This window comes from Hyaloscypha bicolor (assembly GCF_002865645.1).
Source record: "Hyaloscypha bicolor E unplaced genomic scaffold K444scaffold_157, whole genome shotgun sequence".
Lineage (NCBI taxonomy): Eukaryota > Fungi > Ascomycota > Leotiomycetes > Helotiales > Hyaloscyphaceae > Hyaloscypha > Hyaloscypha bicolor.
In genome coordinates, this window is record NW_020194659.1 from 442,034 (window position 1) to 456,662 (window position 14,629).

The 14,629-nt window shown below is 49.1% G+C and overlaps 5 protein-coding genes across 5 annotated transcripts; 1 reads left to right on the plus strand and 4 right to left on the minus strand.

Annotated features, from left to right (window-relative positions):
- Positions 1 to 1,675: 1,675 nt before the first annotated feature.
- Positions 1,676 to 4,343, minus strand: K444DRAFT_635550 (carbohydrate-binding module family 52 protein; the record flags this gene model as incomplete). The annotated part of the gene is made up of 6 exons (XM_024883878.1): positions 1,676 to 2,000; positions 2,048 to 2,775; positions 2,953 to 3,022; positions 3,072 to 4,037; positions 4,083 to 4,177; positions 4,224 to 4,343. 6 exons carry the CDS (start codon positions 4,341 to 4,343, stop codon positions 1,676 to 1,678), a joined length of 2,304 nt encoding a protein of 767 aa, XP_024730232.1.
- Positions 4,344 to 5,005: 662 nt separating this feature from the next.
- Positions 5,006 to 5,802, minus strand: K444DRAFT_635551 (pyridoxamine 5'-phosphate oxidase; the record flags this gene model as incomplete). The annotated part of the gene is made up of 2 exons (XM_024883879.1): positions 5,006 to 5,670; positions 5,763 to 5,802. 2 exons carry the CDS (start codon positions 5,800 to 5,802, stop codon positions 5,006 to 5,008), a joined length of 705 nt encoding a protein of 234 aa, XP_024730233.1.
- Positions 5,803 to 5,944: 142 nt separating this feature from the next.
- K444DRAFT_599741 (cysteine proteinase) lies at positions 5,945 to 7,256 on the minus strand. The gene is made up of 3 exons (XM_024878589.1): positions 7,023 to 7,256; positions 6,656 to 6,973; positions 5,945 to 6,608 (listed from the first exon to the last, which is right to left on the minus strand). Exons 1-3 carry the CDS (start codon positions 7,117 to 7,119, stop codon positions 6,217 to 6,219), a joined length of 807 nt encoding a protein of 268 aa, XP_024730234.1. The 5' UTR covers positions 7,120 to 7,256; the 3' UTR covers positions 5,945 to 6,216.
- A 2,755-nt stretch (positions 7,257 to 10,011) lies between these two features.
- Positions 10,012 to 11,460, plus strand: K444DRAFT_599742 (glycoside hydrolase family 131 protein). The gene is made up of 4 exons (XM_024878590.1): positions 10,012 to 10,297; positions 10,392 to 10,441; positions 10,499 to 10,920; positions 10,969 to 11,460. Exons 1-4 carry the CDS (start codon positions 10,138 to 10,140, stop codon positions 11,207 to 11,209), a joined length of 873 nt encoding a protein of 290 aa, XP_024730235.1. The 5' UTR covers positions 10,012 to 10,137; the 3' UTR covers positions 11,210 to 11,460.
- Positions 11,461 to 12,951: 1,491 nt separating this feature from the next.
- Positions 12,952 to 14,614, minus strand: K444DRAFT_646854 (MFS transporter; the record flags this gene model as incomplete). Its single annotated transcript, XM_024885253.1, has 5 exons — positions 12,952 to 13,051; positions 13,102 to 13,785; positions 13,837 to 14,114; positions 14,190 to 14,234; positions 14,303 to 14,614. The coding sequence occupies 5 exons, from the start codon at positions 14,612 to 14,614 to the stop codon at positions 12,952 to 12,954; spliced, it is 1,419 nt and encodes a 472-aa protein (XP_024730236.1).
- Between the last annotated feature and the right edge of the window lie 15 nt (positions 14,615 to 14,629).

Here is a 14,629-nt window from a genome sequence, read left to right on the forward strand (position 1 = left end):
TACTCAAAACTCACATCAAACCGTGTTTCTAGCTTAGTTCGGACGGCCACTTCGTCTTGAATCTGTTGTGCTTTCAGGACTTCTCTGAAATATTATCTGCCGTATTGGTATCTGATCCAGCGCTTTCGGCATCTACCGTATAAATAACATGCTAGACATTGACGCTCCTGCCTTTACACCATTTGTGTGCATCGACTGTGCAATAAACGACAGCGAAAAGCATCGTTCCGCCATAAATTAGACAGGCTAGAAATGTCAGCAATAACTTAATCACTCAAGAGGATCACGTACTGTAATTCATAGTCAGATTATTGAGATTTGCCCCTTTTACTGCTATGACTATTTTTCGTCTGCTGGACTATTGTCAGTAGGCTCGGAGGATAATCGAATGACCTACAGCACATAGCAGGAGTAATAAAGAGCAGCCAAGCAACAGCCGTAGCAGTGGGGGTGGATGAAAAGAGAGACTATAAAGAAGGGTTGTGCTATAGAGAAAGGACTACTGTCAAAGGATTGGTTGTGGAACTGGGAAGACTTTGGTGGAGGGGGAATCAGGGCTTGGGTTGATAGAATACAGTGTCATATTCAGGAGATAATTAAGTGAAAAGGAGATAATGAATATATAGAAGGAAAGGGTAGTACAAAGTGGACAGCAAAGTGGGAGAATATGACAGATTTTGATGTGAATAATAATGTAGTCGAGGACTAAGTATGGAGGAAGACATCGAGTTTGTATAGGATCACTACTCAAAATGGATGCCAAGGAACATGGGGGGCCCTACAAGGCGTATGGGGGCCTGTCTAAAAGGGACTTTTGAGGTAAACCTTCGTATGAAGTATTGAGAAGCAAAGGAAGCGGCCGCATCTTCTGTCCAATCATGTAGAATTCTTCCACGGGTGCGATTTGTGTACGCAATTACGAGGATAATAGCGAACCCGAGATACAGTCCCAGTTGCCCAGTCAAAATGATCGCTCGAGGGCCAGCAATATGAGCATTTGAGCACTCCTCGCTTATTTGAAAGGGAGTGTCGTCTCCGCCCATGGTCTCTTTTTGGAGCAATTAGAGATGTAATGTGATCACACTTCACAACTCAATTGTTCAGAGGGTAGGCAGCATAAGAACGCTAATAACACGACGCAAGGCTTACAGAACAAGGAGGATCATGGCAATCTCTCACCTATCTTATAATACAGATTTCTTACAGTCGGTCTGATATAAGTAGTTTTTATATAAGTTTTCTAGTTATTCTTGAGTCGGATCAACTATATCACATAGGCTGGCCAAGTGTTTTGGCTCGGCCTGGTATAAATAATGGTATCCTATATATCTATTGAATGCGGTAGCATATTCACCCCACGTATCACCGGTTAGTTGTGTCTAGCCGCGGTCCATCCCGCACAACTTGGCGAACCTGTACCTTACTTAGCTGCACTAAATCCGAAAATACTCCACCAATTATTACAGAACAAGGAAACTCTAGTCGCATTAGGAAAATAGTGTGCACTTGAACCTGGACTATAAATGAAACAGTCAAGTAACTCTTCTTCAAGATATTCGATAAAGTCACAACTCATCTTTCTTTTGACCCTTTTTTTGCCCCATATCTCAATATCCTGACGTAAGTATTGAATCCGTCTTCAGCTAACTTGACTCCCCTCTCCCCCAACACTTCCCTACTTCAGTCCTCCACTCCTCTTCACAGCCAAAAACGTCAAGCTCCAAAGCTGCACAATATCACTCTCCGTTGGACTACTCCCCGGCGGCGGCGGCAACACCCCTAGATCAATGTAATTGAACTTCCCGCCTCCATAAGTCCAGCTCCAAACCTCGGTATTCAGGTGCGCAGAATTAGCTTCGATATTATCCCAAAGCATATTATATGCTGTCTTCACATTTCCATAAACAGCAGAGTCGGTGCAGAATGTTGGAGCGGGGGAGGAGCTGCAACGCGAGAGTTGCAGCTCCAGACCGCGGGCCATCATTGCTAGGGGCCAAGACCTAGATGTCGTTAGTGTGGATGACTGAGGGGAACGGGGGAGGCACACCAGACTACGGTGCCATGATATGCAGACGTTGTCCAATTGGCAGCGTAAATGGGATCGGCTCCATAAGCCGGATTCGCAACCAACATCCCGACATCTGTCATCAATCCCGCTGGGAATGTGAGTCGAATACTGTTTGCTGTAGCGTTCAAGAATGATGTTAACTGCGAGTCATTCGTACTGTTGAGCAGGAAAAGTCGGAAGCAGGTATCGGTGTTCATGACTTCGACTTTTGATAGATTGTTATTTCCGTCCAGAGCGAGCGAATAGAAAGTGACGTTTGAATCCAATGTGTCGGCTTGAGACTGGAGACCTGAATATCCGGAGCTGGTGGTGTAGGTTTGAAGGAGGGTTTTCGCGTCTGAAAGAGAGACGGAAACTTCGAAGAGTGAGAGCGTGGAGTCTTCCCAGACTTGGGCATATTCGTCCACCAGGGTTGAGTTGAAGTCGAGAATGCCGTTCGAGGACAGTGTAGCAATTGAGCGGAGTGCTGCTGGGACGAGAGCGGTGTTCACGTCAAATGGGATACGACCTCCGCCGATGCCGTAGGTGCTGTCTCGCCATTCTCCGACAATTTGATTGTCCTTCAGATGCATCAAGTTGTCGATTGTCTGATTGCCAGGTGCTACAAACGGGGCAGCTAGGGTGATGAGTTTGTTCGCATTGATTTGTGCCAGTTGCTTGTAGGTCAAGTTGGAATTGGCCGGGAAAACGCTCGCCATTGTTCTAGACTTGGTAAGCAATGTTTGATATTCCGATCGAGAAAGATATACCCCAAGAAATCAGACGCCCGCGTGGATCCATTTGCATTCTGAACGAGGTACCGTTCCATGATCACAGGAAGGTAATAATCAGAATCGATCTGCTTGTGTTAAACCCGGCCATATCTAGTTTGATGGCTCTCTTACCATCTTGTAGTCACATAGCAGAGCTGTATCAGTGATGTTATTTTGCAAATTTGTCCAAGTTGCGTAGTCGCTGTCACGTATTAGTGAAAATACACAGCACTGACTGATGTGACACTCACCCAATGGTCTCCTCGTGGCAAACGGATCCATCCGTTCTGTTGATTCGCTCCAGGACTCCGGCAATAACAGCCTCAATTGCACCTCCTTTCCCTTCACTCAGGACCGGCTCCAATAGTAAAGCAGCAATCATTGAGTCTCGACCAAAGTAAGTCAAGAATCTCCAGGCACCAGCTGTGAGCTTTGTGGTGTATGACAAAAACGAGAGCGCAGTCGTTTGCATCGGTGATTGAGTGATCAGATCAGCGGAAGCTGTACTCAGCACTTCTTCCGAGGTCAACTGCGTCAATTGCGGATAGTTGAATGATGCGTTAAAAGTGTAATTGCCAGCTGGGAACGTGACCGAAGTGTTGTCGAGCTTGACAGAACCCCTCGTTTGATTGATGCTCGTGAGGGACAGGGTCGTCGTCGTGATGTTATCGAACCAAAGTCGACTGATCTCAACACCGCCCGGAATGACTGAGTATTTCAATCCATCCTGAACATCGGTTCTGAGGAGACTGGGCCCTTCAGTGAAATCTCGAATCGTCCGTATGCTGCCCAGAATCGCAACTGCCAAGACGGCTGTGCTGTTGAATTCGAGGTGGGCACTAACTCCTACAGTTGCGTTTCCACCTTTGCTGTCATCATAGTAAGATCCTAGAGGCGAGCCAATCGAGGAATTGGCCATCTGAATACCCAATGTTCCATTGATGCCACTTTCAGGCTGGAAGTAAGTAACGATTCCGCTGTTGCCCGCAGGCCAAGCGACAACAACTCTTGGTGAAATGATGCTCAAGTTGCTATCTGGTCGAGGAGAAGTCACTACAACTTGTGATGCAGCGTGACAGTCTGAGTAGAAGTAGTTCTCATATGGTGGAGAGCTCAGATGCTGCGTCGTCGCTTCGGCTGTGCAAGTAGCTCCTGGCGGAGAGCTCGAAGTTGACGAGCTGGGGGCAGGAGGGTAGACTAAGTGCCCATTGTCACATCTGGATGCTTCAGAAAATGCACTGCTAAATTTTGATGGTACTCACGAGTACATGCTAGGGAGGTAACAGTCGGGACCGCATCTCAAGGTAGGTCCCTCGCTCAAGACTGGACACAGAAAATCCGTGTCATAGCAAGTATACTTGGAATCGTGAGTATAAATTCAGACAATTTCGAGAATGGCGTACCTTTGATGGATAGTAATAGGCCTTACCGCAAGGCTTCAAAGCCTTGTCCGCGGGGGTATTTGCCAAAACGGCACCGCACGGAAGAAGTGCAAGCACAAGCTGTCCGATTCTTCTTGCCATAGCGTGGAACTGTACGTATCTACCGAGCTCGGCAATTACTCGTGTCCCATATACATCCCCCAGGGGCCCATAGCCTTGATATAGCCTTCGGATGATGGCTACTGGCTGACAGGCCGCGATTTCTGAGTCCCACGTCATTGAAGCGGAAGAGCGGGCGATTCCTGATCTTCACCCGCCATTGCCAAGCCGAGCCATCACTCGACATCTCTGACTTGCTCGCAGGTTCCAAGAGAAGAGTGCGCTCTCGGTGCCATTGTGGGGAATGCGGGGAAATCTGCGAGGGGAGACAAGTCCAAGAACCTGGAACCGTTGCGTGGGATGCTGCTTCCAGAAGGTGGAACCGAAGCCACTGCTGATCTTCGGTGCACGTGATTTGAGTTGCCGGTTTGGTTGGTAATGGGAGCGAATATTCCTGCTGCTGCTGCTGCTCAAGGGTGGGCTGATGTTTGAAGGATCCTTTTTTCGTGCTCCTTTGCACTCAACACCAGGTGCCCCAAGAACGTGGGTGGGGATTCCCCATTCCTGGGTCGCAGCCATTTCAGGGCACTATTCCCAGTACTAGTAAGCGTCCCCCTCACACGGTCACCAATCAAAGAGATCCCAAGCCGCCGGAGGCCATTGGCAGGTGCAATTGCTTGCTGTTCTTTTCTCCTTTCCCACGCCTACGGACTCAACCGCTCAATCTTCCACCCCCCGTCCTCCAGCCTCGTGTACTGGAACCGATCATGCAACCTACTCTCCCTTCCCTGCCAAAACTCCACCATCTCCGGCTTGATCCTCAGTCCTCCCCAGAACTCAGGAATAGGAATCTTCTCCTGCCCCTCAAACCTCTCCTCCACATCCTTAACCCATCCCTCCAGCTGCTCCCTGCCCTCAAGCACTTGACTCTGCTTACTTGCCCAAGCACCGATCCTCGACCCCCTAATCCGCGTATCATAATACACCTGACTCTCCTCACTACCCATCCTCTCCACAAGGCCCTCAACCCTAACCTGTCTCTCCATCTCCCGCCACCAGAATGTCAGACTCGCCCACTTGTTGTTCTCAATATCCTTCGCCTTCTTACTCGTGCCGAAATTCGAGTATACGATGAAGCCCCTCGAGTCGAGCTCTTTTAGGTAGACCATGCGCGCGCTGACGCGGCCGGAGGGCAGGGAAGCCGTCGACAGACAGACGGTCTCCGGTTGGTGCACGCCGTTTTGTTGCGCGGCTGTGAACCAGGTGTGGAATTGGGTGAAGGGCGATTTGGGGTCGAGTTCGTCGAGGGAGAGGGCGCCTTTGGCGTATTGGTCTGCTTGTGAATTTGTCTTGTCATTCGCTGGTGCAACTGTGAGAATGTCAGTGTCTGCTGGTAACGTGAGAGGGGGTGTTTCTGGAGGAGGTTGGATGGTGGGGTTGATGGAGTTCAATGAAGCTTACAGATCAGCTTGCCAGCGTCTTGAACTGGATGGAGAGCCATTTTGAGAAGGCTTGATTGGAATAGTAGATTTGGGGCGACTCTCATGTGGTCGAAGATGTGATGTTGCAACTGAGGTAGGAAAAGTCTCTCAATGGTCAGTTCACTTTTGGGCTGTTGACATACACTAATTTAGCGTGCGATCAGCCTTGTGTGGCGTCCAGCCTCGTCACTCATATCCACCGTGTTTCGGCCTACGTAAGAGGGATGGGAAGAATACTTGCTCTAAGGCCAGGATGAGCATAACAACGATTTGTGGTGTTCTGAACATGCTTTTGTGCTTCGATTGCTCGTTTCGTGTACCTCTAGGTAGCATCTTCCCCTATGCTGAATATCGCCGTGCTCCAAATGCCCCACATGCAACAGGAAAAGACCGCCCAGCGCCATATGCCGCAATATAATTCATCAAAGTCTCGTCTAGTCAAAGTCAAGGTTCGGTGCCAATGTGATCAAACTGAATCTCAACTCCCCACCGCCAGCTTCCTCCTCTCTCTTCAGGAACTTCCTAACTCCCAGCTCCAGCGCCTTCCCAGACAGGACATCATCATCTGGACCAAGAGGCCCACGATTCAATGGGCCCTTTCGTCTGCCGTCCATTTCCCACAGGTTATTCTTCTCATCCTTCACGAAGCAGACGTAGTGCAAGTCGATGTTATCTTCTGCGTTCGGAGCAGTACTCTGTCCTTCGACAGCAGCGCTCTGATGTGCGCGCTCCAGTGCCTGTGAGTTGTAGAGGAGATCAGCACGTTCGATAGGTCCAAGGGGCGTAGCATCAGTGACCAGCTTTTCGAGGTCTGATCCTTGCTCTGCTTTGCTGTCAGCATTCGCCCCGTGAACTCTCCTAGCACATCCATACCAATAAAACCCCTCGAATTTCCATTGCTAACAGCATGCAAGAGCCCAATCAGTCCGCAAGCATTTCTGATGGTCTGCTTATACCATAATACAGGCTCCTCAGCACCCTTGCCTTGATATTCTGGTTTCTTCTCATCTTCCTGCATTCGAAACATTTCGTAGGCACGGCTGACTGGGAAGACGAGGAGGAGGGCACTGGCAGGTCGGGGAACGAAGGCGAGGAGATCAGGGTCGTCGATGCTGAAGACGTCGTGGAAGGAGAGAGCTTTCGAGAGGCCAAGATTGTGGACGAGGGAGGACATTACTTCGGGGTTGTTCTCTGTGGAGACAGTCAGCGAGAGGTGACAGGAACCTGAATAGGCACATACCGAGAGGCACAAATGACTTGGCTGTTTTGGGGACATCAGGATCGTCTATGGCGATAGGCGTTTCTTTCGAGGGCTGAGCCTCTGGCAGCGTTGTCATTTTGGAGAAAGAGAGCGTTTAGACTGATCGTGATAAAGGTTATGCAAGTGATTGGGGTTTAGCAGTGGTCAAATCGAGCTCGTTGAACAGAGTCTCCGACTGATCATGCAAAAGATGGGTTGCCTGCCTGGTTGCAAGGTGGCAGGCATACAGGACTGGGATCGGCCAGAGAAACCCTCCCCCCAATTTCGCGGCGAGACAATTCTCCGTTCCGCCAGGCACAAACTCTCGCCAACCTTCAACTCCATCTCCATCTTCAACTCCATCTCCATCTTCAACTCCATCTCCATCTTCAACTCCATCTCCATCTTCTTCAACTCCATCTCCATCTTCAACTCCATCTCCATCTTCAACTCCATCTCCATCTTCCTTCCCCCACGTCAAGTTTGTCACGATAGGCGTCGCCGAGGGCTTGAAGGTACCCCGATGCAGGCAGTCTTCCCCTGATTGCGACAGCCAGAAGTCACGCCGCCTACAATCCATTGAGGCACATACAATCAGTGGCTTCAGCCGAATGACGACGAGGCTCGATGGAAGTGCCCTCCCGATCCTCCCCCGTTTTCCCAATGTCCTTTTCTGTATGGGAAGTCCATTTGCTTAGCATGAATCCCATTTACTCGACTGTTGCAAACGCGCTCTCGCCAACCAGGCCTCACTCAATAAACATTCCGAGGGCGTGGACGCGATAGGACCGCTTGTCGTTTCTGAGAGGGGGCCAATATCCAGTCAGGAACAGGAATAATCAAGCCATCCGAACCTTGAAATGCGACAGGATTGCCACGCTCGTCACAGGAGCCGGATCGTCCAATGTCGTTTGTGACCCTCATTCGCCCCATCTCGTCGATCATTCTCTAGAAATGCCCCAGCGCCTGTATAAAACCAACCGTAAGAATTCTGTACTGTCCCTGGCAATTTGTTTTGATTGTTCTTAAAACCTTGGATTGCAGAGACACCCCAACCCAGATTCGAGGCTAGGTACCTCCGTACTTCTTTCTTTTATTTTTGGGTTCAATTAAGGTTGTTCGTCAACGGACAACGCTGCCTATATTACTTGGGACCTGGCTGGCGTCATCTATCTCTAGCCTATACATTTCATCTATGAAGCTCGCGTCGATCCCGAACTGTGCTTCACTTGACTGAATGCCACAACCTCCTTTTACTCGAACTCTCTAAAGTAACTCAGCGACTTTCGCACCTGCGGACTCCGATACACAGTTTGTCGGTAGGGAGACAGACAGACGTTTTCGGCCCAGACCCCTCGTTGAAATTCTTGGACATTTTTGATTCCGGCCTGCCTTGGCTTCCTCTAGGAGAGGCATTACAAGCTCACTTGCTCGAATGCAGCAATAGCAGCAATATCAACAGCTGTTCTTCGTAAATCCTGTCCTCGTTTGCGCTGTATGCTATGGAATGTTTCCCTTACACCTCAGTGGCGTTCATATGATATATTAATAACCTTCGAAAGGGAATATCTTGGCACTATCAGCTTGATTCCGTGTCGCATACTGCTCGGTCAGCGAATCCCTTTCCAGTCTTTGTGTTGTCAAGTCGGTGGTAACGACGTCTGAATATCGGATCACCGTGCCTGCGCAGGAAAATCCCAGATAGATACAGAGTAGCCAGATGGAGCTTGAATTGAGCCCGGTCGTTCCCTATAAAATTAAAGGCCCCGCCGTTTAGTTGTTGTGTTCCTAGCTTATCGTCTGAACTCTTCACAAGTCTCACTACAAATGTTTTAATTTGAAACATACCCAGCCTGTACCGTCATAATGCTGTTCTCTAGTCTCTACGGCCATCAGTTCCGTGCTTGCTCTTGCAGGGATCATTGGGTCTGTAAGTCTCAGCGTCCACATGCTACACAAAAGATGCTGACGCTCTGTAAAGCAAGTCGTTGTCACCGTAACGGCTAAATACCAGATTTTGTCTTGCTGCCTCCTGCACCTCTGCCAAGTGTCGAGGTTCTTCAAGCTCGATTTCTGCAACCAAAGCGAAGCATCTTTATTGACTTGAATCCATTCAACCCCTCACAACTTCCACATATACCACGTATGTGACTGTCGGCGGAAACCCGCCGCCATCGAGCACGCGATTGACCACGGTCTACATTACCGCAACCGCAGCCTCGACTTTGACAAGTGCCGATTCCGTTATCATCACGTGTCCAATTCCTCTATACTATCAATGCGGTGGACGAATTGGCCAGGTTGTACTTATTGTGCATCTGGGGCTACCTGCCGTAGCCAGAATGGTAAGTTTTCCGTGTCTGCCCAGGCCAATGCCTGCACTAATGCCTATTTCTTCCCAGCATTCTACCATGAACGCGTCACCACCGACAATAAAGTTTATAAGAAGACTTAAAACAGCGTGATTCTGACCATTCCAGAAGGATTAGACTATCTTGATCGGTTCCACGTCTTCACTTTTTCGAAATATCTATTGGGGGAGAGGGAAGATAGAAGACAACGGATTTGCGACGTTGAATTTAATGGCTGGAGTACGAAGAACCTTATCCGCCTCGTATAGTACAAAATTTGATTCGTTGGGGTTGTCCTAGCCATTGTCCAAATTCATTTGAAACATGCGATGATCTGGCCAAGTGTTAATGTTTCGTCCCAAACTCTCCTTAGGTCTCCTCGATGCGGTCATACGCAGGGACCAAAACCTTATTTTATGCCTCTTGACCCCCGGGTTGGATATCCGAGAAGACTGCGGTTGCAGGTAACCCTTGCTCGCATACGTCTAAAACTCCCAGGTACGACCCTTGGCGTGTTTGATCGCAACCTTATCTGCGCTGCCTAAAGCGAAGCAGATCAATTCTTCTCACACAGCGTGTTTTCATTTAAACTTTCCCCAGGAATCCTCAGACGGTCCTGCAATAGCGCCCGCCTCTATAGTGTACAAAAACGTGCCCCCCCCCCCGCTGTCAATCAACCGGAGATCCCAAGCTCGTTCAGAAACGACAACACTCATTAGATTTCCTTCTTAACCTAACCCCCATTCACTCATTCATTTAATAAAATGCAGTTTCTATCTTTTCTTTCGCTGTTGGCGCTGGCTACCGCCACATCGGCCCAAAAATGTCAACTCCAGTTCGACGGGCGAGTTCCTGTTGGATCCACGCCTGCCTCCTTTGACGTCAACACCAGTCCCTTCGGCACCAAGAACGTGTTTGGCCAAAGTATGTCCTCCACCTCCGCCCCCACCGCCACGTCTCTAAATATCCCATCTTATCTTTCCCATGCACTTCCATGTTAACCAGAACTCCCTCTTAGACCTCACATGGAGCAAAATCATCGTGTTACCAAACATCACTCGATCTCTCGTCCGTCTTTCCACCTCTTAGCACGCGTTCAGGTGACACTGACACTTTATTTTACAGTTTGACGGTACCGCCAACATCCCCCTCGAAGTCACGCTCTCCGATGCCTCGATCTTCGCGCCTTCAGCGACGAACATACAGACCGGATTCCGCCGCGCAGAGCTCAACCCGGCGTCGAATAATGGAACCGACCCGTCCACGTTGGGCGTTAAGACGCTGCACTTCTCCGTCCGCAAAGATAATGCTAGGCCTTTAAACATCAGCCATGAATATCAACTTGTGTTCTTGGAAGATGCGAAGTTCACCACGAATCAGTTTGTGTTGAAGACTGGCACTATTGCGGGACAGCCGGCGGGGCAGAATCCGGATCTGTTGGTGCTGCAGGGGAATGTGAATGCGCCTGTTATCGAAAATCTGTTTAATGTTTCGTTCACTGCGAATGTGTGGCACAATTTCGCATTAACTTTGAACTTCACTGCTAAGTAAGTCCTCGTCCAATTATTGAGAAAGTTGTTGCTAATCAGATTCAGCACGGTCCAAACGTTTTACTCGCAGAATGCCGCGGCGTTGGCAAGTGTTACTGGCGTGGTTAGCAATGATCTGTCGGGCCAAGGGCAATTTCATTTTGGAGCTCTAAAGAAAGGGACGGGCGTGAACTTGACGGATGTCACGAAGCAGGGATTCCAGGAAAGTGGGATTAACGAGGGGGTTATTTATGGAGGCATCTTTGAGGAGATTAGCACTTGTGGGTGTGTGAGTTTGTGCCCATGAAGTGCGAATATGGCCCGTGGTATGTTGGGTGTAAAACAGCGTTTGAATTTTTTGCATTCCCAATCGCATTCAGCTAGTTGCTGAAATTTGAGTGAGGGGGAGAACAAAGTATGAATTGTTCCTTCTTCCTTGCAATCCAGGCTCATCACTGTTGCTAGCATTCAAAGTAGATTTATGTTCATGGTTAAATGTTTCGTCAGGTTTCAAAGCCCCAACCCATTATACCATCTATCAGGAGCCAAGCATTTCCCCACAAGTCTTTAAACCTTCCCCCCGTCATATTCTGTTGGCAATAACGCCAAACCATGAACGTCTCTTGCACCCAGATTATATTCCTACACAGAACACAACATAGCCCAGAAGCGCCGGACTATCCCTAAAGTCCAAAACAAAGCCCGTGAAGGCGTGGGCCACTAGTCCGCCTTTCACCAATCTGACCTTTTAGTTTGAAAGTCTGGTAACACAACTTTCAGGTGAATTTGTTGGCTCATACGAAATACCCACTGGAACCAGGGGTGCAGTCAAACTGAGCTTCCCAAGTAAGCTGAATCCCACCGAAGCAGTTCGGACTCGCGAGATGGAGTTCCGCCGACAAGTTCGTACATGCAACTCCGACATCGCTTAGTTCCAACCCGGTCACCATTACATAGAACTCCCTGTCAGTTCCGTAGAGTGAAGGTCGTTCAACCGTGCAAATGCTGATCACAACGGTTGGCGGCAAGCAGGCCGCGCCAAGATCAGCGCTGTGCGAGACAATGTTGAGATATTCGATATTCCGAAGTTCACGAAGGACTTCAAGAGGATATATACCCGCAGCCGGACTTAGTCAAGGCACATCTTCCGAAGATTGAAGTCTTTGCCAAAGCATTGCATTCCAACGTTATCCTTCCACTACTCCATCTCGTTTGCCATCGTCCTGCAGCTTCCGGATGAGGAATATCTCGTCAAGCAGCACACTTACGAGAAGAAAAGCGAAGATCATTTCCGTTACCTGATCTACCGTAAACGGATTCCTGAAGAGCACGGGGCGAGTGGCTTTGGCTAGAATACCTGACACACCGATCTCGGGACTGTGACCTTGCTTTTCCGCCAACCTATTGCTGGGTTGCAGATTCTTGGCGAAGACGGAAACTGGACGTACGTATCAGCCCGGCCGGGAACAATTACAATTAACCTCGCAGACACCACCTCTCATCTGACTGGTGGCTGGCTCAAGATCTAAGTTCCTCGCGTTGTGTCGCCACTTGAGGATCAGTGGCAGTACGACCGTGCCGGTTTATTGTACTTTGCGAAGCCGAACAACGATCCGGTATTAATTCCCATTGGTAATTCGCTGGTGCTGAAGGCAGCAGGTGTGAAGACGAGGTTTGAGCAGCCGCTGACGATGGAACAGTGGGTGAGGCGAAGTAGACACTACAGTTGACTCCTGAGATTGCGGCTAAGAATTATGAAGAAGCAGTCGATGGAACTGTAGAAGTTTTTGGAGGGTTCAGCGATTGACGATAAAAGTGAGAAGTGGAAATGGCTGGGTTCTTAGTGAAAGAAATCTGCACGTTTCTTCCAGCACGACATTCAACAATGCCTTGCAGTGTATAGACTTCTATAACAAAGGAAGCCGGCGAATATAAAAGAGGGGAAGTAAGCTCCTGATTGAGTTTCCTTGTTTTTGTAAACCCGCGTCTAATTCCTCCACACTGCTTGAATTCCAATCCGGTCCAAACTACGGGTGACACCCTGCACTTCTAATAAACATATCTAAATCCAACGCCTCTAGCATCGCCCTCACGAATGGTGTTATCATTCTCCAACGCCTCCAGCTTCTTGTTCTCTTTGATATGGATACTACATTATGTGAGTATCCCAGAAGTACTGACTACCGAAGAATCACTTACAGTCTCAATAAGAATGCCAACCCAGCAACCGCAAGACAAAGTCCTGCAACCGCAGCACCGCCAGCCAAGTATCTCGGGCCTTCAGACGCCGGATATAGGTACGGCCCATAGATATTTGAAGCGTTGCCAATCATGTTGCAAATTGCAATAGCAGCAGACCGCTTGACCAACGGTCTTGGAAAGCTATTCGCAACCCAAGTAATGATAATCTGATATGCGCTCACGGCACCCAAGGGCATCAAAAACATCGCAAAGAATCTCGCCCCTGTATTTAACGTGCTCACCACAATGATGTTCCCCACACAACTCACCATCAACAAACAAATGATGTGGATGCTTCTATCTCCAGTTTTGCCACTCGTATACGTGACACCCAGACTAACCAAGAAAGTCAAGAACCACACAGGAGCAGTGAGCAGCAGCGTGGCGATCTTGGAGCAGCCGAGAGTTTTGACGATGGTAGGGAAGAAGTACTGGAAGGTTTGAGTGAGGAGAGAGATGTGTTGGAAGAGGATGAAGATGTACAGGCGGTAGTCTTTGAGAGCGAGCATGAGACCGTCTTTGATGGATACCGACGAGGCAGTGTCGGTCTCTTTGGCATCATCAACGAGGCGCCATTGTGCGAAGTTGCGCTCTTCTTCACTCAGCCATTTGGATGTCGCGGGGAAGTTGGGGAGAAAGACACTAATGAACGTTAGAAAGTTCCAATTGGGAGGGTACATTGGGGAACTTTACGCTGCGATGAGGGCAATGCCCACAGTGATGGTTCCTTCAATGATAAATAGCCATCTCCATCCCGCAATGCCATGTGCACCCTCCAAATTTCCCAGCACGCCAGCAGCGAGCAGACCGCCGAACATATTGGCAACGGAGCTGCCTGCATAGAACCAAGCAATTCTATGCGCCAATTCAGCTCTTGTATACCAACACGACATCAACATGATTGCCCCTGGAAAGAATGGCGCCTCCACAACCCCAAGCAACGTCCTGCAAGCTAGCAGTCCTCCAAATGTCTTCGTCGCTGCTTGGGCAGCAGAAATTGCTCCTCAAGCCGCCATCGCAAGACCAAGGTAGATGGAAGGTTTGACTCTGGTGAGTAGCAGGTTAGATGGGAGTTGCATTGTAATGTATCCCTAACCCTTACCATTAGCATCTGCGCACCCCACCATGGATCGAAAAGAAAGGAATGGGAAACACATACCACAAACAATATACTAGTAGCCAGATTAAAGTCCGTCCCTTTCATCCCCAAATCCTTCTCCAGAGTCCCCAATCTCGCCTGAGCTAGATTCGACCGGTCCAGGAAGTTCAGCAAATATATCACGATGAGCAGAGGCAGAAGACGGAGATCCACTTTCCGGAGCAAACGAGAAGTGTGGTGGGCTTTCCATTGTGGTGTTTGAGAGGCGTACTCGAGGTAAATTGCAAGCATGGGATCAGCCGGCATCTTGGTGGCTTCATCTTCGTGGAGAGACTTCTCATCGATGGCTTTGGCTGGGGTTGAGGTTGCCATGTTGAGGGTAAAGTG